Here is a 21,673-nt window from a genome sequence, read left to right on the forward strand (position 1 = left end):
AGATGAAATTTGGCTAATTCAGCCATAACCCAAATTTGGGCATATTCAGACAAGTTTATCGTGATCAAAATTTGGCAGCATTCAGCCGAGTCAATTCTGACTAAAATTCGACCGAGTCAGTTATGGCCCAAATTTTGGTTGTATTCGGTCATGTCGTTCCTGACCAAATTTTGTACATACTTGATCAATGGATCCCGAACGAAATTCGTTCGAATTTGGCCAAACCGACTTTAACTAAAATTTAGTAGAATTTGACCAAGTAAGCCTCAACCATAATTCAGCTGGTCCCGACCAAAATTCAGCTGGTCCCGACCAAAATTCAGTCCAATCCATTCCATGCTGAAATTTAATCGAGTTGGTCCCGAAAAAAAACATTTCAAATTCAATGGTGTCATTTTTTAGGAAACAAGTTTTAGAAAATTCATTTTAAATATCTTTTATAAAAAATGGATTATGAATTTTGAACTTGATCCAAATATTTGGATATAGATTTTAAGAAAATTTCAAACCAGTTATGTTGAGAAAAATAATTTGGATAAAAATTTTGATCAGATTATTTTGATCTAAAATGAATATGGATTGGGTCATTAAAAATCTAATCTAGTAGATTTGTGAAAAAAAAAGGAAAAAAAAAGAAGAATAAGATTGTTGGATGAAAAAAAATAATTGAAAAGTGAAAGGAAAATGATACTAGATTTAATTTATATGATAAAAAAATTTAATATATATTTTAAAAAATATAAATTAGTTTTTAAAAATATTTAATTTTAATTAATTAATCATTTTAATATAATACATATATCAATAAAATATCATATTTATTTATTTTTATTCTTTTAATTATTCATTTTATTATAAACACATGATAAGATTAGTTGATTAAATATAATAAAAAATTAATCATATTTGGTTTTACTACAATTTTTCCGCTCTTCTTTTTATGAGATGAAAAAGTTCTAAAAAGTTATATCGATTTCTTTTTTCTTTTATCTCTTTTTTTCATTATTTCCTTACAAATCCCTATATTTTCATAGTAGGAAGTAAACAGGACCTTAAATTATGATATTCACAAGTAATGTATATGCAATGTATGAAAGAAACCAACATCAAGCTTAGATGAATTAAGAGGTATAACTACAGAATTTAGCACAAGTTTTAAAATAACTCCGGAACTAGAAAAAAGAAAACATAATTATTTCACACACAACTCATTATTTAAATAGTGTTATTAAACAATGAAAATATATAAAAAAAATACAAGAAGATAAATAAAATATACATGTAAATCGACCGTTGATATGATTTAAAGAATAACTTGACACTTTATCCTTTATGAACGCGAATAAAAAACTCAAAACAAAAATGATAAAATATTATTAAACACCATATGAAAATATTGAGCTATAAAAAATTTATTTAAAACATAAAGTTTTTATTATTTATTTGTTTGAAATAAACGAATAGAAGTCTGCAACATAAGACACGCGAGTCTATTTAGTACTTCCATCCACCAACTACTCAGAGACATGTTAGGTGGACACGTCCACATCACATTTCCACTATTTTATTTTATTTTTCATAACAATAAATTTTTTTCAACACAACTTTTTTAAACAATAATTTAAACAACATTTGTATTTACAGGATGTGTTCTAATAATAATTTCCTTAAAAACGTTTTTAAACTTAAGCCAGATAACATTTTGCTTAAAAAAGCTTTCATAACAAGCAACACCATTTATTCAAACGAGAATTTTGCTGCCATTATTATTTTATTTGACAACTAACATAATGTATTTTCATTAATTTCAAACTCTAAACTGTATTTACAATTTTTCTTATAAATAAGTATAAAAAATTAGTTACTATAATTGTATCAATTATATTTTTTTAATCCAATACTTAAAAGTTGTCACTCTTTGTCTGTATATACTGTTTTAATGTTCTTATTTTTATTTACGGATACTATTATAATTTAAATATATTATTAAAAACTAAAATAGATTATCATGTTAAACTTTATTACTAAATAAATAATTAAACCAAAGAAAGAAAGCGATATGTATTTTGTCATATGTGACTCTGAAAAAGACACATGTGTGTATACTACTGCACCAAACCTACCACGAATCCACCTACCCGTCCACCGTTACCGAAAAAGTAAAAATAAACAACTCTGAATTTTCTTTTAATATGTTTGAACTTTTTTTATTAGATATATATGTTTAAGTTGTCGTTGAAAATAAAGAAAATCCATATAAATTCAATTTATCATTAAATAAGTAACGGTCAAATAAATTACCAGACAATAGTGAAGGAGTTTTCTGACTCATTCAACCAAAATACACATAATTTACTAAGCTTGTAATAATGAATAAATTATATATACTAAGATTACGATTATTTATCCATCCATATTATATATGCATGTTAACTATATAATAATTATTATCTTTAAATTCGTATTATGTCTGACTTATGTGTAGTTGATGTTTAAATCTTGAATTTCACTAATCTAAGAGCGAGAAAAATGTTCTTTAAACAATAAAATAAATCTATAATCATTGATTAAAAAATATGATAAACTTATTAATTTAAAGAGAATGTGAGGGAATTATGCAGAAAGAAAAAGAATGTGAAATAAACCATTTCAGTCCACAACCATCCACTTTCCCACTCTGACTCAAGTCACTCCATTTTATTATAATTACAAATTATTCATATATTAATATTAATTCATATATTAATTAATATTAATAATATTACATTCAACCTCCATTCCAATTAGACTCTATTTTCCATTCTCTCTCTCTGTATACCTTCTTCTTCTTCCCCTTCACTTCCTCTGGATTCTGGTTCTGTCGTTTCCGTTATTTTGCATCGTAATCGAGGGAAAACTGCGTCGTTTAAACAATGAGCGTGAAAGCTGGCCATGGGTTACAACTTTCAGCGGTGGTTCAGCATGAAAAGATTGGGAGAAGACCCGGAGCTGGTCGTTTGGGTATGTCTCGAGAACCGCAGAGGATTCGGGTTTTTGTTTCCACCAGGTTGTCTTCAACCATGATGCGCCGCAGAACAACCGCTCTGGAGGTTTCTTCTTCTTACGACAACGTTTCAGGTTGCCTATTAAACTGATAACCTGTTCACGATTTTTCCTTTTTAATTCTATTGGATTGCGCTATTGCTGCATTCCACTCGCTTTTGTTCTTGAATCGAAGGGTCGTTATTTTTTTCTCTCTCTCTCAAAAAATTGCTGAAAGAAATGTCGAAAAGAAGGATTAGTAATTGCGTCAAGAAGGTACAACGAAGTAATGAACCGTACTTGTAAATTGTCAATGGATTGGAAACAACGATCTGTCCTTGTGCGGAATATTGTGAATCTGCCTCCGGAGTACATTCCCATTAGTTTTTGAGTGTAATTTGATTTTGAGGGGGTTGGTGAGAGAGATATCGTGGTAAATAATTTATGTCAAATTTTGGTCTTTCACCTTGCTGAATATTGCGTGGTGTGATCCATGTTATTTGCCTTCACCAGGTGGGATATGCTTTTTTTGTTGTTGTTATTGGTAGAGAAAAGAGCTGACAATACCAACTTATTAGAATAATTTTAGAGACAATTTTAAAATAACTACTGTAAAAATGATGTTTAATTTTATGTCAATCTATGATTATGCAATAGCGTAAACAACTTTTAGATTGAAAGTACGTTCTGATTAAATTTTAGATGTTCTGTCCGGTCCATTCTTTATTTTATTCCAATTATGTACATAAACAGAGATTTTCCTAAGGTTTTGATTTTGTCTTACCAGCAATATATATGTTGAAAAAAGTTATGTGATTATGAAAAATAATACTAGCATTCCCAGGTCCAGTTTTGAGCTAGCTTTTATTGTCTGCTGATTAATTTACATTTCCGTTTCTATTGTTTGGTTGATAAAAGTATCAAATCACATCTTCTTAGATGCAGAGGCTGTTTGGATACACAAAGCTAGAAGGGCTTTTGAGAGTTTCTCTACTGGAAATAACTCAATATTTCCAATGGAGAATATCTTAAAAGCACTTCTAATTTGTATCCAGATAGACAGGTAGTATATAATATACCTACATTGAATCCTGTTTGTTTCTGAAAAAAACAAGTGCTATCTGTTCTGATTATTTACATCTTATGTTATGTTGTTCTCTTAGCTTCAATATTGGAATCTGGACACGTTCGTTCTCCTCTTGACGAAGAGCTGATTCTAAAGGTAAAAGCATAATGCATTGACGCTGTTTGTCATTTTTAATTCGTTGAGAAAATTCAGTCTGGTTAATAGCTAGGAAAAACATCATAAATTAGTATTAGGTGATTTTGTTGCATCTTTGAGTATCTATTTGCTGTTATATGACTCGAATCAATAAAATTGCAGAATAGATCGCAAGAGATCCAACCATATTTAAATGGACGCTGTATATATCTTGTTGGTCAGTTTCTTGCATCACTTCTTGTGCTTTACATGGTGTGTTTATTTTGTCATTAAACTTGCTTTGAATTTGACAAGCAGGAATGATGGGCTCTGGGAAAACAACTGTGGGGAAGATAATGTCGCAAGTACTTGGTTATTCATTTTGTGACAGGTTAGTGTGTTAATTCCTCATCTTTTTTTTCCGTGGAGAGAAAATGTATTTAATAACAAGTAAATCATGTGTAATTGAATACCAATGGGCTAATAGAGTACAGGAAGAATGATCTTTTGTATGTATAGCAGCTCTGTTATTTTTATTTGTGCAATTATTTCATTATATTTCAGTATACGAGCTTCAATATTCAATTAATATCTGAGGGAACTTAGGACATGTAAAAGATGTATATACGTTTGATTGAATTCAATAGATGAAAACAGGGTGGGTCATGGTTAAGCTGGGGAGTATGGTTTACGCTGGTGTACAATGTTTCTGTTCAGATCTTTATACTGCAATGTACATGTTCTTTCACAATACAATTACTCTGTTTCATGACCACATTAGAGGTCTTGCCAAATATTTTCTCTATTTCTTGCGCTTATGGGTTTGTAATTTGTAGTGATACACTGGTGGAGGAGGAGGTTGGAGGAAACTCTGTAGCTGATATTTTCAAGCACCATGGTGAGCCTTTCTTTCGTAATAAGGAGGTCAGTTTGAAAACACCACTTTTCACTTGTCATTCTTCAGTGTCCAGACTTCAGAGTTTGTTAGTTGTTTTAACTTTTAGATTTTCCTATTTCTTTAATCTCATCGAGCATCTTCATGGTCTCCTATCTTCATATTATAAGCTTGCAGTGGTGTTGAACTGTTATAATTGGATAATAAAAAATAGGCTTACATATGTTTTTAGTCCTTGAACAACAAAAATATGGCTTTTCATTTTGTCCCCTATTCTTTTTCTTTGTTAATTCTTACATTTAGCAATGTGTTTCTAGTCCTTCATTTGAGACTAAAAGCACTTAATTTTGATCCAATAGATGTCAGATCTTGTGGAAGGGGTTAGTCATCCGCAAAGCAGAGAATCACAGTTCAAGACCCTACTAAAAGAAGGGGCCCACATTTAGTATATGACCATATCTTGAAACAAATCCTAGTTGGACAGGGATTCTCATGATGGCCTTTATATTCAAGTAATTATTATCAACGTCTTCGATGGTGAGATAGCTCACTTATTGTTGCATGCCACTTCTGTGGGCCACTAGTGGAGCCATACCCCGTTGTACTTTAACCTGTCCCGGAACAATTATGCTGCCTTATTCCGAAAATATGAAAGTGTTCTGATTTTGTATAGCTTTCTCCCCTCCTTCCAGTAGCTTTCTTCTCTATTTTCCACCTTTTTCCCATTTGCCTTTTCTATCCTGTTAAGCTATTCTGGCAACATTGTCCAGTGATATGTAACAGCTGGTCTCAGCCTCCAGTTGAGTCAATTTTCGTCTGAGTAAATCTCCATCTGTGATTTGGGGTTTGGTCATGTGTTTGGTTTATTTCATCTTACACAGTTGATTATATATGTTTTTAGTTCACGATGAACTTGGATACGTTCCAAGGGCTTGCTGTGTTGTCTTTCCAGCAATTCTCACTTTTCTCCATCTCCTGCAGCCCCATGTTGCCATTTCAACTATGCTTAGTGGAATATTTTTCTTTCACTTAAGGAAAAAAAAATTGTAACAAGCTTAAAGCTTAGAAAGCATTAGCACGAGTCAGAGTTTGAATTATGTGTTGCTCACGTAATCCATGTTAAAATGTATTTAGTATTAGTAGACATTAACGTTAGGAAATTGCACTCGCTTACTCTTGCAGGTGTTTGGTATATATGAGAATAGTTTCTAGTTTTACGGGAATCAGGAGTTGGGTTGGAAATGCTTGTTTCATATTTTTGGTTTGTTTTAAAAAGTAGCATTTTCAAGAAACTGTGTTTTCTGGGAATGATTTTTGGCCAAGTCCCCCACTAAGTCGTTTCCATGGGAGGTAGGTGGGATAACTTTCCTGAGCTAAAAACTGTTTTACTATGGTAAAAATTCCTTGTTGTTCGTATTAATCATTTAATGTGATATATAATTAAGGTTTCTGGTAAAAATATCATATTACTCTTTAATTCCGAAAAAAACTGCATAAATATTTCGAAGAATATTTGTGACACAGTAAATATATTTTAGTTATTCTTAGGAGTCATGATTCTTAGAAATCACGATTCTCAGTATGATAAAGCTTCTGTTGTACGTACCACAGAGTGTCCATAGATGAATGTTTTGACTTTTGCATAATTGAAGTACTAAACAAGAAAGCTTTTTGTCCAGATCTTTCTCTCTACAGTTTCCTATCTATAGTTCTCTCTTCCTCCCTCTCTAAATTCCATGGACACTTTGCTATCTTGAATTGTTCTGGATTATTTTTGAGGTGCTGTTATTTATTTGCCGTTCCCTTTCCTTGCTTTACCATTTCAGACTGAGGTATTGCGGAAGCTTTCCCTGATGCGTCAACTTGTTATTTCGACTGGTGGAGGTGCTGTTATAAGGCCCATTAATTGGTATAAGAATTAACTCACTACTGAGAAAAGTTTAACTTTACTCTTTCCAATTAAATCTTTTCTCATGTGTATATGGACTTGCATGTGAATGGCTTTTCAGGAAATATATGCACAAGGGGGTTAGTATTTGGTTGGACGTACCACTGGAAGCCTTGGCACGGAGAATTGCCGCTGTAGGAACTGATTCTCGCCCCCTTCTACACTATGAAGCAGGGGATCCTTATTCACGGGTAGTTATTAATGTTCCATAGTATGACTCTTTTTTTTTGTAAACACAGCATATTAATTTAGGTATTAAAGCTTCCAAGCTGGACCAACTTTTCATCGTAGGAATTTGCATTAAAAAGTTTGCCTCCAAATAATTTTGCCTTTGGAATTCAAATACAGGCTTTTATGCGATTGTCTGCTATTTTTGACGAGAGAGGCGAATCTTACGCCAACGCCAATGCCAGGGTCTCGTTAAAAAGTTTGTCACTTAATCTTTCTTTAATGTTTTGAAATGCTAAATGTGGATTGTTTTGTATTTATTTTGTTTATGCTTCTTAGACGATAACATCTCACTGCAATATTTGATCTTCTGTTTGTGCCAGATATAGCAATAAAACTTGGAAAAAGAGATGTGTCGGAATTGTCTCCAACTGATATTGCAATTGAGGTCTTGAGCAATTTCTATCTCTATTTTCTTGGCTCAAGGCAAACTGAAAAATTCCTGGGAGCTATAGTTGAATCTGAATTTTGCATTTTAATGCTTATCTATCACTTTGTATCTTGCAGGCACTGGAACAAATTGACAACTTTTTGAAGGGTGAAGGTGACAGTTATGCAGAATGCTAATGCCAGCTTTGTTCACAAACTTCATTCGATTGTTCATATTTTTTTCTATGCAATTTGCGATTGCAATTAAGGTCAAGTTGTTGACCTTAATCTACATGTTGTGCAGTATCTCTTTGGTAAGAAAAGAAGTAATACATCATGGCACTTGTTTATGCGTAATTTGTATCAGCAAGTTAGCGTGATATGATTGTCAATAGCAACGGTATTTAATTTATATGTTTCCTTTATTGTTGATGTATTTGTACATACTGGAAAACAAAGTACTGTAATCCGAGTTGAGTTGATCAATATATGTATGTCATCATCCTCTAACGAGGTTTTTTTACGTAGTAAAGCTGCACTCACATACTTTTATGTTTCATGCATTTACCATGCGTGCAATTGTAGTTGTCGTGTTTTATTGTTCTTCTTGTGCGAAAGATCTCTAAAATAGTCGTCAGTTATCATTTCAATTCTAAAAAATGTATTTCTTATTCAAGCAGTCATTGCACGCTCGAAATTGTAAGCAGCTATATTTTACTTACGTATTCAATTACACTGATGAAAGCATCAGATGAATAATTTGTGCTGTTATTTAAAATCATTACCTTAATATCGTGTTAAAAATTAAGTTTTGAGGGATCCAACTCTTCACAATATCTCCTGTCGAAATAAAAGTCGATAACTTCCAAGATAAAACCTAACCTAAAGTTTACAACCTCGGTTATGTGATCCTGATCCTAATTTGGGTGATCCTATAGGCGGCTGGTCGATTTTTCTTTTATTTTAGGAGTAAGTTAAGAATCTTCAGACATTAAAGACACATACACAATTAACACTCGTTTAATTGTATGATGTAGAGGTATAAACTGAGTACAAATTGAGTTCCTTTAGTATGCCGCAAAACCAAATATATGCTTATCTTACCTTAACATTCATGAGATACAACATTCCATCTTGCATCATTTGACCGGCCTCTTAGGGTAATAAGGTTTTATTGAAATTGTTTTCTTTGAGTCCTTTGATATTTAACTGAAACTCGGTAATACTAATAATATTGCAGTTATTTAGTGTAGGTGTTCTCATTTAGCAATATATCTTGTATAGACACCAGTATAGTAAAAAATAAGACCTTGCAGACATCAAAGTTGAGATGGCCGAGTTGGTCTAAGGCGCCAGATTAAGGTTCTGGTCCGAAAGGGCGTGGGTTCAAATCCCACTCTCAACAAAATATAATATTTTTTTCTTTTTTTATCTGTTACTTGGTCCTACCAACTAACAAGTATCTAAGTCCTTATCTGCATCAAACTACACCCTCCAATGAAGAAAGAGAGTAGATAGCAAAGGGATAGATAATGTGGGAGACAACCATGGCTTACTCACCCCTTCTTCCCAAACCCTATTATTATTACCATTATCAACAACATCAAAGATGTCTCAAGATCAACCTCCCAAAATGGATAACAAGAGCTTCCTCTGCTGCCCCTGGTGTCGACCTCAACACACTCCAATCTGCCATTTCCAAGGTCTTAGTTTAGCACCAAATCTCTATAATCATTTTCACTCCAAAGGGTAACAACTAACATAATACTTGCTACGTTTCTTAATTCTTAGATACCAGCTTAACAATGTAAGAAAATATTATTCATATCTCAGTAATAGGTAGTTAAAGATATGTGTGTTTGTTTGTGCAGAAAGACAGTGATGCTGTTAAAGAGGCACTTGATCAGCTAGGTCAAGTTGGTTGGGCCAAGAAATGGAGTTCTCAGCCCTATGTTTCACGTCGTACGGTCAGTCTCCAAATACATAAGTGCTTCCAGTGCTCATTCATATGTAACCTAATTCACCCTTCAATTTTTGTGTACCAGACATCACTGCGAGAGCTCACAAGTCTAGGAATAAAAAACGCAGAGAACCTTGCAATTCCTAGTGTCAGAAACGATGTGAGTTTTTCAGAAGTCCTTTACTTTTTAGTATCAAATGCAACGAGCAGTGTTCTTTTTAATATGCAAATATCTCATACTTGAAAATGTGGAAACTGGTTGTTTCTGATCACAAATTATCCATAAAACATGACATTTTTTATGTCTGTTGTAGCATTCTTAACCAAACAAAAATCTTTAATGATGCAGGCAGCTTTTCTTTTCACTGTGGTTGGAACAACAGGATTTTTTGCTGTTCTGGCTGGCCAGCTTCCCGGGGTATCAATAACACATTTGAGTTTTTCTCTGTATGTCTGTTTAATGATCTTGTATAAATCTTTAGCAATCAAAGTGAAAGATTAATCAATTATTTACTTTCTTACACACTTAATGTAAGACAATTTTAACCTAATCAGTAAGAGACTGATAATTACATTTTAAAATACTTAAACTACAAAATGTTTTATTGATAGGAATCACATTAGTTACATTATCATTAGTTCTGCCTTACCATCAAACATTCAAATTGAGAAATTAAAAATATACTAAAAGAAACAGACTTTTTTTATAAAAAAAATAGACATTAAGAATATTTTAATCTTAATAATCCTATATTCACAACAAAAAATATTTTATCATGTGCTAAATTAACTTTCATTGTTAATAACTTTAAAATTCTCCTTTCATTGAATATTAATACAAATACCCGTATCAAAATATGAGTAAATAAGGTAAGGAAATCTAAGATTATACAGAAGTTATAAAAATGTTTTATAAAAAAATAAATTTCTTTTAGGATGTGCTTAATAATAAGGACAAAGAAAATATAGTGTACTTCATTAGTGGTTCTTTCTATTTATGCTCTTTGTGGTTTGCAAATAAGAATTGTTTGTTGTTATAACTTGACATACTCATGCATTTACTTTATGGCCTTGTGCATCATAGAAAAGCTTATGGTTGTGTTTGGTTGAGACGAGGGAAGGGAAAACTTTTGGAATGAAAATATTTTGAAAAAAAGATTATTTAACACAATTTTTATAGAGGTAAAATGCTCTTAACTATCAAATAGAGAGTGAAAAATAATTAGAGGTACTATCAAATGGGTGTAAAAAAGATTATGGTATCAAAATACTTTTTTCCAAATCCTTTTGCACTTGCATAGCATAGCCAAATATATATATATATATATATATATATATATATATATATATATATATATATATAACAGAAATAAATTTGGTTGAAAATACTTTTTCTGATAATTTTCATCTTACTACTTTCCATTCACTCAACCAAGCAATTTTGAATTTTGTTTCTATCTCTGATCGTGTATGGTGACTCTTGTAGGACTGGGGTTTCTTTCTTCCATACTTGATTGGGAGTATTTCCTTGGTGGTTTTGGCTGTGGGTAGCATATCACCAGGGTAAGAAATGAATTAAGAATTGTGTTTACAAGTAGCAATGGGTACCAATCTTTAGTATTAATTTGCTTGAGTTGCTAGTGTAGGCTTCTCCAAGCTGCTATTAGCAGTTTCTCAACACTTTTTCCTGATTATCAAGAGAGGATTGCCAGACATGAAGCAGCTCACTTTTTGGGTACCACCCTTCTCTTTTTTTTTGCTTATATGCATCAACATTAGCATAAGAATGTGACTTTGCTCTAACTCATATTCTCTTTCATTCTAGTTGCTTATCTCCTTGGCTTACCCATTTTGGGTTATTCACTGGATATTGGTAAAGAACATGTCAATCTCATTGATCAGAGGCTTGAAAAGCTTATTTATAGTGGTCAGCTTGATGCTAAAGAGCTAGATAGGTACTTACCAAATTTGGATTCTCCTACTAGATTTTATTGGTTGTGTTTTCAAACTGTGCTGGATTTTTTACTAAATTTTATTGGTTGTGTTTTAACTGTGCTGATGGACAGTTATTTTGATGTTTTAAAATATATTAAAAAGAACTTTAATATACTAATTTCAGTACATTATTTACACTTTTTTACTCTAATGTAAGACAACACCAAAAAATTCAATAAAAATCTGAACTTTAGATGCTCTTATACATTGTTTAAGAAAAAAGTCAGTAACCACTTGAAGAAATTTGAGAATTTGTAATTTCCCTTTGTTCATATCAGATTAGCTGTTGTGTCAATGGCTGGACTGGCAGCAGAAGGTTTAACATATGACAAGGTGGTTGGTCAATCTGCTGATCTTTTCACTCTACAGGTTAGAAATCTATATTGTTTTGTAACATGTGATATTATACTAATAATAGTACTAAAAAGGAATATTTTCTCGCAGAGATTTATTAACAGAACCAAGCCACCACTCAGCAAAGATCAGCAACAAAATCTCACAAGATGGGCTGTATGTTTTCTAATAACACACACACACACACACACATATATATATATATATATATATATATATATATATATATATATATATATATATATATATCTACAGTTTGTTCATTTTTAAGAATACATGTACCTCAAATTGTGCATTTTATGCTTAAAAACTCATGTTTTGCAGGTTCTGTTTGCTGCTTCTCTCTTGAAAAACAACAAGGGGCTTCATGAAGCCTTAATGGAAGCAATGGCAAAGAAGGCAAGCGTATTGGAGTGCATTCAAACAATAGAAAATGCAGCAGCATAGTTCGACGTGAAACGGTTTCTGAGCGGATACATCAAACTATAGCGTAAACAAATTGCAAATTACAATTTGAAGCTGTTTCTTGTTCATAATCACTCATGATTCAAATTTACAATGTGCATTCAGCTTCTATTTGAATGATATATACCCCATGCTAATAAAACCACATTTCATTTCATTGTCTATCTATGCTTCAGAAATACAAGTTTACATATTTCAGCATCATTTATTTTCAGTACTTACGCTATTGTTCTCTCTCACTCTCTCTCTCTATATATAGTTCTATATACTAGAATTACTACATCTTCCTCTAACTGTGTCTATGATCTTGAGACACAGTAAATGTGTGAATAAAATTGTAAGAATGAAAATATCTGATCAGGGTTGATCAGGCCAATCAGTAGGGTCCCCTTCATAGAAGAGACCATCGACGATTTGGTCAATAACGGAGTCGATGAATGCGTTGCAGTTGACAGAGAAGATTCGACCGACTCTGTTTCGGGCACTGGAGAACCATGCAAAGAGCGCTGCAAAAGTTACAGCACCCAAACACACCCCACCCGCTTCAGTGATTCCTTCAATATCCATCTTTCTGAACACAGAGTTCCCTGTCACCACTTCCATTGCCACTGTTCCTGCAAACACCATCTGCACCGAACCCAGCCATCATATTAACATAGTTAAAGGTTATCATTCATATTAACGACATAGTTAAAGGTTATCATTATTAAACATGGTTAGGAGATAGTGAACAAAGTTGAGATGGCCGAGTTGGTCTAAGGCGCCAGATTAAGGTTCTGGTCCGAAAGGGCGTGGGTTCAAATCCCACTCTCAACATTCCTATAATTTTTTTTCATAGGCATAGGTGCGTGAAAAATTGTAAGATAAACTTGTGTATATAAATACCATACCATTGCTAGACGACCAGAGATGATTTCAAAATCTTGACTCTTCTTAGAGCTCTCGATGTAGTCAGAAAGCGCGGCGAAGAAGGGTGACACGTCATCGCCACCCTCCCTGGGAGTCTTGATGACGCCAAAACGATCCGAACCGTACGATCTCAGAGTACACAACCGTGGCTGCAAGACGATGTTCGTGTTCGCGCCCTCTGCCTCCACCGCTTTCGGTTTCGGGATCGTCACCTGAACCGGACCGCTCGGTTCTCTTCCCCGAACCGCCGGTCTCGCTGGCCGCAGCTCACAGTGCGTCACGCGCGTAGTAGCTGCAGATGCCATAGAAGAGAGAGAGCGAGAGAGATTTTGCAGAGTTGAAGAATTGAATGTGTGAAAGGAGATAAAGTGCAGGAGAAGGATTTGAGGCACCGAGAAATTTAGACGGTTACGTGTCGATTCATTGGTCTGGTTCGTTAACGTGGTTTTCAAATATGAGGACAAGACATTCGCGTGGGGTCGTGGAAATGAATTATTGGTTGCGGAATCAATTGGAATACGTAGCCGCCTGGAGAATCAGATAATTTCTGAGTAAGCTCTTTTTTCTTTTATTCTCTGCATAATTTTCTGATCTTCCTTCATTTTGGGACTAAAATGTTTCAGATAAACCCCACTATATCAAATTTTAATCTATGAACTTTAAGCAAACACCTAGCGTGCAATTTTGCAATGATAAAAGCCCATATACGAATTTATGATAGAGTGGTCACTCTCAACCTAATTTTTTTGTTATTTTATTATTTTATTATTTTATTATTTTTCTGTCAGTTAATTAAATATCTCAATTCAATATTTTAATATTAAGATATAGTTATTATTTGGTTGTTTAAAAAAAGTTTAATTGTGAATATATTTTCCTTTATGATATTATATACTTTGATGGATCGGTGTGTCCCCTCTCCATATATAGCAATATCTACACAGTGTGGAAAAGTGATGGCAAATGAAAGCACGTGAAATAGATGGCTTGGTTTTTAGAGTTTTCACATAATAATTCATCTGAAAATGTAGAAGGTTCAAAAAGAGTCTTACATATTCGAGTATATGGTGTCTTTTAATTTTATTGTATGATAAAAAAAATTCATAATCAATAATAGGATTTTCTTTTTCCATATTACTACAGTAACAATAAATAATACTATAATAAAAATATTTTATTATCATTTTTTCCAAATAATTATCATTTTCATTATTAAGCGGAAGTGAAGCTTACATAAAAAAACACTTGTTTTTCAATTTATATTTTTTCTTGTTAAGACTCCTTTTATTTATAAAGGTCATCTTCCCTTTATTTTCGTGTTTGGACAATTTTTCTGACTCACAATCATGTCATTATACTTACAACCTTTGGACCTTTTTACGTTGATTTAGTGGTATAGTAGTGGTATAGTTTATTGGTGTAACGATACAAAGTCACTTCCTACTCGATATTATGACGAACAACATTATATAATATTGGAACCAAATCTAAATGTCACCCCTAATCATTGTTTTGGAGACTAATTCACTCCCTTACCATTATTTGGCCTATAACTATTTTGCCCCATAATCGTTCTACAGCTAAGCATCCCCGTATCAGTTCAGAATCACCATACGAACCATAGCCCTAAGGCTATCAAACTAGCATCAATGATGAAAGTGTAGAGCCGAAAAACATCCTTGTGTCATTTTAGAACTATCATACGAGCCATAGTTCTCTAGGCTCAAATTGACACAAGGAATAAGAGTAAGTTTGGGCAGAAACACTAAGTACCATAAATTTAAAAAATGAAATAAAGAATGATGTTGCATTAGAAACTAAAATGTCAATCATCAAAGCATCTCATCCTTCACATAACTTCTTCCATAAGTCATCAACATTGAGAAGAAGAAAACACTTTTCGTAAACCTCCCTCTTCTTCCTTTGCACACTCTTCCTATATTTCCATTTTTGCGCCCTTTACCACCAATGGCTCATTGTCCCTCGTCGTTCAGGTACGTCATAATATCACCAATTTTACCGTAGTTTATTTAATATTCATGTGTTTGCGTTTTAAATGCTTAACCATGATGTGACAAATATGCTTGGTGTGTGTTTCTTTCTTCAACATTATCTAGGTTGAGTGGTTTATGAATGTGTTGATTACTTATGTTTTTTTCCATATTATTTTTAGATTTCGTTGAACTTGTTTAAATCACTTTATATTGGTTATTTTTTTATGGGTTTACTTGAGTATTGGGAAAGGTGAAGGTTTGGGTCATTACTAATTGTGATGATGTTTTCTGAGTTTACTTAATTTTATTATATTAGTGTAACCTCTTAAGAAAAGTGTTTAAGAGATAATTATGGTAATAAAGTTTGAATTTTAAATTCAAAATTGTAAATAATTATAAAAGTATGGTAACAAAATTTAAAATTGAAATTCAAAAAACAAAAATCGTGAAAAAACGACTCCAATAAAGAAGTTCATCAAACATCTAATCTTTGTATTTTTTGTAGAATCTAATCTTTATATTTTTATGCATGGCCTATAGTTTGTAGTTTTAGATAATTTATAATTCATATTTTTTGTTTCGTCTAACATTTGTATTTTTAAATAATCTACTATTTATATTTTTATATACGGTTTATCATTTGTAGTTTTATATAGTCTACTCTTCACATCTTTTTATCGTCTAACATTTCTATTTCTATAAGGTCTACTCAGCAATTTTTATATCATTTATCATTTTATTGTTAAAGAAAATCTACTATTTACATTTTTCTGCATTATCTATTCAATATTTTATTTAAAATTTAATTTAATTTCTAAATTTTAATTGATTCAATCTTGATTTATTATTCAAAATAATTATATACAATACATTTTGTTATATATATATATATATATATATATATATATATATATAACTTAAACTAATTTTCATGATAAGGTTAATTAAAAAATTATAATTTTTAAAATCTCGTGAGCCTTGCGTTCCAAAGTCAGGAATACTAGTTTTGTAAAGTGTGGATTCAGCAAGTTGGAATCATTATTCTTCTGATTCACGCTATGTGCACCAGGGGAGATTCAGACCCTCTACATTATCTATTTCTCTCATAACCTCTCCAGCGTAAATAACAGCCGTCAGAAAATCTGATTTCAAGTCAAACAAATAAATAACAGCCGTCAGATAATCTGATTTCAAGTCAAACAAATGACACCCACAAGATAATTTGATAAGGTTGCAATGGAAAGCATATAGGCTCGGATGCGGATCTAGCAGCTATATTTAAAAATTAAATTGTATTATATATAATTAACTTTTATTCATTAAAATAAGTAAGTTGAATGGTTCTAATTGTTTGAAGAACATAAATATAAAACAATATGTTAATTTAAATTATAATATCAATAATTTAAGTTTTAATCATTAAAAGTATATATATATATATATATGCACGCGCGCGCGTGAGATATGGTTAATGAATTTATATATACATACCTCTTCTATTTTGTAAAATTTAATTTATATGTATTATCAACTTACATGGTTTTGAAATAAATTTTTAATAAATGTTTTAGCTTTTTATATGTTTTTATTGTTGTTTTTAATAAAATTAATAACAATTACTTTTTCAATTCAATATCATAAATGTAGTAAACAATTTTGTTGTTAAATTTTGGATCACATTTTTATAATAGATTCCGTTCAATGAGCCTGTGATTTACGATTTAAGTTATATTAGACTTAATCTTTTTAGTTTATGTTAAAATGTAGTTTAATTTATCTATATATGACTTTATGTTTTTTTGTTGTTATTATTTTATTTTGTTACACAATAAAATAATTCCTTGTATCATTATTTAGGAGTATCAAAATGAGTGTTATCTTTTAGAGAAACAGATGTTAACACTAAATGTAGATAGAAGTGCTTAGTTACGTTGGATGTTCTTAATTGCTGTTTTGTGGTATTTGGGCTTAAAGTATTACATTAACATGAATGTTTATATAGTTTTATAAATTTATGTTATTTTTATTATGGATAATGATATTTTGATATATTTTTTTAATTTATTATTCAAATTATTTTTTGATTATTTATTTTTATTTAAGTGGTGTGATATGATAATTTAAGGAAGATTGGAGTGATAGATTAAAAATGAGTCAAAAAAATATATCAAAATATCCTCATCCTTTTATATATATATATATATATATATATATATATATATATATATATAAAATTTTTTAGTAATATTTATACCAATATACACAACATTATTAGATAACACATTGTTGTTGAATAAACTCTAAAGCTGTAAACAATGATATATCATGATTTTTTTCATTAACAAGTTATAAGCTTTTTCAACTTTTAATTATGCAAAAAAAAAAAAAAGTTTGTAAACTTGACACAAAGATAGATTAAACAGAAAATTATGACTTATTTTAAAATATAGATCAAACTAAATTGACAAATTTTGTACCTTAACCAATTACCCTATATGAAACTCATCTAAACAACTATACTATTATGATTAAAATATATATTTAAAAACTCAATGAATTATATAAAAACATCACTTAGAAAAAAGAAATAAAATCTTTATTTTCATTGATTGGATAATCATAGATAATAATAATAATTATAATAACCCAAAAAAACTTGCCTGTGAAAGGTAATGATCAAGGTAAAAACATATAACAATTACTCTTACAGCTCTCATTGTCGAGATTGAAAAAAATACAATGAGAGTAAAAAAATGTCATGTATTTTGGTGATAGTGTTTCATGATAATAAATCTATATATATATATATATATATATATATATAAAGGTCACACATAATTAATAAAAATACAACTTAAAAAAATTATCCACTAAAATATAATTTTAAATGTGAAGTATTCTTTTTTAAAACCCCAACTGAATACCAATAGATTTTTTTTTTCTCTAAATAAATCCCAATAATATTGATGGAATACACAGGAGTCTTTCCAATGTTTAAAAAATTTGTTTTAATACCACAAAAAACATTTTAAGTTTTTTTGGAATTCCAGTTGAAACATCTTCAAAAATGTTTTTAAAAGCAAGTTTCACACAAAGATTTCCAAGTGGAGAGGTGGGAAACTAACTTTCCCGAGTAAAAAAAAAAAAATCTTTTATAGAAAACATAATATATTTACTTTTATCCAATCAATTAACATGATAGGGAAAAAAAAAATGATTTTGATAAACATTTTTAGAAACATGGTTCATCAACCAAACAAAATATAACCGTTAATAGAAATCATAATATCTAATATTTCTAATTCTTAGGTATACAAAATTTTCCTTCCACCAAACATTCTTTGTGGAAGAAAAAGTAATAATAGTGTAGTAAAAGAAAGTGAATGATAGTAAATTCTAAAACAAGACTCAACAAACGAAGGAACCAACGAACAGAGTTTACTACATATACAGTTATTATATTTAAAATTCAAAGTTGTCGCGTTTAAGTTTATTTAAATGTTGATATTTTTTCATTTACGTCAATTCATAATACCTATATTTTTCTATTATTACTATTATTTCATGATAGAGATATAATTATATAATATTTGGTTCAATGTTCTTGCGTGTGTTAGATGAGAGTTTTAGGTTTGTGAGTCGTTCGCTTGATTTTGAATCGCGATCGTTGAACTTGATCCCACGGCTGTAACTTCTGAAGTAGAGCGAAAGAGCGAAACTGTCCCCGTAGAGGATCGGAACCCCTACCTTTGCAAATTTGTAGCTTTTATGTCTGTTCTCACATGGTTTTAAACTCCATCAAATCAAAACATTTTTGTTGATTCTAAAAAAACACATACTCTTTCTCTAACATCTTTTATATCTAATCTACCATGTTGGATTTTGGAAAGGAGGTGACTTTAGAGAATTTGAGTGTTCCATGTCTCATTTGGATTCAACTTTTGGTCTTGCTTCTTCTTCTTGCTCTTCTCTTTAGCTTCTCCATTATTGCTTTAGATCCCACTGCCTCCACCACTGAACAACAACATCAACCCTCCAACTACCACTCCACTGCTGTCACCAACCGTTTTCAGACCACTCGGGTACACCCATTTCCTTTTCTCTGTTTTTTCTTTTACCCTTTTGGATTCTAATGTTTCCCAACAAATAAAGATGTCATCTTGCTCCTTTAACCTCTTCTTCTTCTATGTTTTGACCTTTCTGACCAAGCTCAGGGTGAAACCCTGAGAGATCTTCTCAAAGAAACAAATCTCAGATTCCGGCTTTGTCTGGTTTTTGTTTTCGTAGGTTCTTTAATGTCATGCTGGATTGTTGAAGTTCAAATTATGTTTCTGTTATTGGTGTTTTCTTCTGATAAATCTAGATTGTTGATCTTTTGGACTCCTCCCATTGTTGTTTCAATTGGATTTTAACTACCTTTAGTCTTTACACTGTTCTGTGAATTTGGAAATGGAGGATTCTGATGTGGATCAATGTGGATCAGTGACATGTTTGCAGCAAGTATGATTCTAGGTTTTATGAATAAGAAAGTTCTAGGTTGGTACGTAGCAACTGTTTCTAATTTGGAGAAGAAAGCAAGAAACTAATTTGACTACAATGTTTTTATGTTTTGAATTATGATAATCAAAATCCCACAGAGAATTTTCAGCCCACCCTTCGGTCCCCCCCTTATTTTTATGCCGAATTTGTTATCTTTCTGCTAAATGCGATGTTTTTAGACAAATTTCAGATGTAATTTTGTGAGTGTTTTTAATGTTGTTCTCTTGTTAAACATGGAACTTTACCTTAACAGTCCACTCCCTGAAAGTTTTTATGAAATAATCAAGATTAAATTCTAATTTTGTCTGAAAACCAGTGTTTGTCAACCACTGTACCAAGTTTTTCTTGTCTGATTAACCTTTTCATCTCAAACAATAAATATTCAAAACATATATAAATTCAAAATAGGCAATATTTTGGCCAGCAGAAAGATTGTGATGGCTTGAAAACAAGGTTCTCTTGCCACCAACCAAAGTATATCCCTACACCAATTCAAAATTGGCTCTTCCATGTTCTATTCATTCATTTCATTCCACCGACAATATTTACTTAGTTCTGTTGTGTACATTTAATTTTCAGTTGGTGTTGAAAAGCTTTAATATTACTTAAAAAACTGTACAGTCAAACCTGGTTGGTTTCTGGAAGAACCTGTTAGCAATTTCTAAGTGTGAGTCTAAGTTTTATATTAGTTACAAATGAGAAAATTCATAAACTTATTGTCTTAAAGTTTTTGTTAAGAGTGATATCAATGTTTTATGTGGGTAGACTCAGGTCTCATTAATGTTTGTTTTCTCTCCCTCTCTGTAAACCTAACACAAGTGTAATTTCTTCTTTGCAATTAGTTCCTGCATAATGTCTTCTTTATTTTTCCTTTTTGCTGAGAAGTAGTATTTGTTATTTTAGGAGTGTTGAATGAATATCCTAAGTAATTGAATTGAATTGAATTGACATGAGATGGTAATGCTTTTGGCAGGAAAATGAAAGTATTAAAGGTGAGATAGTAAGCAATGGAAGCAGAGGAATTGTGAGAGAAGAGACTGCAGAGGGAGAAGCTTCAACTTCATCACTATATTTTCTCCACCCTTGTTATTATTTCAACTTGGCCAAAAAAGCATTCCTCAAATGTCTTGGCCAGGATTCTACATCTGATCATCCTTCAACCCTAAAACCTAACAAAACTAAACAAACTTGATTATCTTTATTGTTATTAATATCAAAATTTAGTTCTCATTTATTTGACACTTTTTTCCTTTTTATTTTTATTTTTTCGGCTCCTACATTTTCCACCAATTAGAGTAACGCCGAGTAAGTTTCACTCTTTTGTGGGTAATGATTCTTCCATGATTTGATGAGAATTGAAAATACCAGCAAAAGTTTGACTTTAGATAATCATAATTTGACGCATTATTTGGAGATACTTTTCATTCATCATTTTGATTATTCTTAAATCATCATATTACATTACTTAAAAAAATTAAAATATATAATTAAAGTTTAAAATATTATTATTCTTTGCCTCATAGATGCAAATGGAATGAAAGATAAGAATAGTGTCTTTATATTGTTTGTTTGAGAGAAAAAAAAGTTGGATCCACTAAAAATATGTATTATTTTTAAAATGAAAGGTAAATGACATCTCTCTTTCTGTAACATAATTTTTAATAAAATAATAAGTAAATAAGTAAGATTGTGTGAAATATGGCTATTTTATTGAAGAATGTATTTTAACTGTTGTTAATTTTTGTTATAACTTATTTATTTCTTTCCGCTTTCTTCTTTTTGCAACTACTTTTTT

The 21,673-nt window shown here is 31.2% G+C and overlaps 4 protein-coding genes and 2 non-coding genes across 7 annotated transcripts; 5 read left to right on the plus strand and 1 right to left on the minus strand.

Annotated features, from left to right (window-relative positions):
• Positions 1-2,767: 2,767 nt before the first annotated feature.
• On the plus strand, positions 2,768-8,185 carry LOC114179660 (shikimate kinase 1, chloroplastic-like). Its single transcript, XM_028066073.2, has 10 exons — positions 2,768-3,117; positions 4,185-4,243; positions 4,406-4,460; positions 4,541-4,613; positions 5,059-5,146; positions 6,944-7,026; positions 7,127-7,256; positions 7,414-7,492; positions 7,617-7,681; positions 7,801-8,185. The coding sequence occupies exons 1-10, from the start codon at positions 2,913-2,915 to the stop codon at positions 7,858-7,860; spliced, it is 897 nt and encodes a 298-aa protein (XP_027921874.1). The 5' UTR covers positions 2,768-2,912; the 3' UTR covers positions 7,861-8,185.
• An 801-nt stretch (positions 8,186-8,986) lies between these two features.
• TRNAL-AAG (transfer RNA leucine (anticodon AAG)) lies at positions 8,987-9,067 on the plus strand. The gene has a single exon. It is a non-coding gene; the product is annotated as a tRNA-Leu (tRNA).
• A 69-nt stretch (positions 9,068-9,136) lies between these two features.
• Positions 9,137-12,598, plus strand: LOC114177962 (uncharacterized). The gene is made up of 10 exons (XM_028063587.2): positions 9,137-9,365; positions 9,534-9,629; positions 9,708-9,782; positions 9,972-10,040; positions 11,109-11,185; positions 11,269-11,357; positions 11,448-11,577; positions 11,896-11,986; positions 12,062-12,127; positions 12,296-12,598. The coding sequence occupies exons 1-10, from the start codon at positions 9,195-9,197 to the stop codon at positions 12,416-12,418; spliced, it is 987 nt and encodes a 328-aa protein (XP_027919388.1). The 5' UTR covers positions 9,137-9,194; the 3' UTR covers positions 12,419-12,598.
• SEP2 (stress enhanced protein 2) lies at positions 12,571-14,005 on the minus strand. Of its 2 annotated transcripts, XM_085671135.1 has the most exons (3): positions 13,307-14,005; positions 13,149-13,245; positions 12,571-13,063 (listed from the first exon to the last, which is right to left on the minus strand). In XM_085671135.1, exons 1-3 carry the CDS (start codon positions 13,648-13,650, stop codon positions 12,794-12,796), a joined length of 711 nt encoding a protein of 236 aa, XP_085527261.1. In that variant the 5' UTR covers positions 13,651-14,005; the 3' UTR covers positions 12,571-12,793. The 2 variants fall into 2 exon arrangements, with proteins under 2 accessions (XP_085527261.1, XP_027919389.1); XM_028063588.2 differs by lacking the exon at positions 13,149-13,245 and having other exon boundaries at positions 13,327-14,005.
• On the plus strand, positions 13,172-13,252 carry TRNAL-AAG (transfer RNA leucine (anticodon AAG)). Its single transcript has one exon. It is a non-coding gene; the product is annotated as a tRNA-Leu (tRNA).
• A 5,117-nt stretch (positions 14,006-19,122) lies between the features above and the next one.
• LOC114177964 (uncharacterized) lies at positions 19,123-21,112 on the plus strand. The gene is made up of 2 exons (XM_028063589.2): positions 19,123-19,421; positions 20,852-21,112. The coding sequence occupies exons 1-2, from the start codon at positions 19,212-19,214 to the stop codon at positions 21,068-21,070; spliced, it is 429 nt and encodes a 142-aa protein (XP_027919390.1). The 5' UTR covers positions 19,123-19,211; the 3' UTR covers positions 21,071-21,112.
• Positions 21,113-21,673: the final 561 nt, after the last annotated feature.

Source organism: Vigna unguiculata, chromosome 3 (assembly GCF_037176805.1).
Source record: "Vigna unguiculata cultivar grain cowpea cultivar isolate G323 ecotype 2 chromosome 3, ASM3717680v1, whole genome shotgun sequence".
Taxonomy (NCBI): Eukaryota; Viridiplantae; Streptophyta; class Magnoliopsida; order Fabales; family Fabaceae; genus Vigna; species Vigna unguiculata.

Excerpts from the sequence above, each read along its gene's own strand:
- SEP2 (XM_085671135.1), bottom strand. The coding sequence starts at position 13,650 with ATGGCATCTGCAGCTACTACGCGCGTGACGCACTGTGAGCTGCGGCCA. Across the intron at positions 13,246-13,306 it reads GTATGGTATTTATATACACA|AGTGGGATTTGAACCCACGC; the intron begins AGTTTATCTTAC and ends AGGAATGTTGAG. Across the intron at positions 13,064-13,148 it reads GTTCACTATCTCCTAACCAT|ATGGTGTTTGCAGGAACAGT; the intron begins GTTTAATAATGA and ends GGTTCGGTGCAG.
- LOC114177962 (XM_028063587.2), top strand. The coding sequence starts at position 9,195 with ATGTGGGAGACAACCATGGCTTACTCACCCCTTCTTCCCAAACCCTAT. Across the intron at positions 11,186-11,268 it reads GTGGGTAGCATATCACCAGG|GCTTCTCCAAGCTGCTATTA; the intron begins GTAAGAAATGAA and ends TTGCTAGTGTAG. Across the intron at positions 11,578-11,895 it reads GATGCTAAAGAGCTAGATAG|ATTAGCTGTTGTGTCAATGG; the intron begins GTACTTACCAAA and ends TGTTCATATCAG.
- LOC114177964 (XM_028063589.2), top strand. The coding sequence starts at position 19,212 with ATGTTGGATTTTGGAAAGGAGGTGACTTTAGAGAATTTGAGTGTTCCA. Across the intron at positions 19,422-20,851 it reads ACCGTTTTCAGACCACTCGG|GAAAATGAAAGTATTAAAGG; the intron begins GTACACCCATTT and ends TGCTTTTGGCAG.
- LOC114179660 (XM_028066073.2), top strand. The coding sequence starts at position 2,913 with ATGAGCGTGAAAGCTGGCCATGGGTTACAACTTTCAGCGGTGGTTCAG. Across the intron at positions 4,244-4,405 it reads ACGAAGAGCTGATTCTAAAG|AATAGATCGCAAGAGATCCA; the intron begins GTAAAAGCATAA and ends ATAAAATTGCAG. Across the intron at positions 7,027-7,126 it reads GTTATAAGGCCCATTAATTG|GAAATATATGCACAAGGGGG; the intron begins GTATAAGAATTA and ends ATGGCTTTTCAG.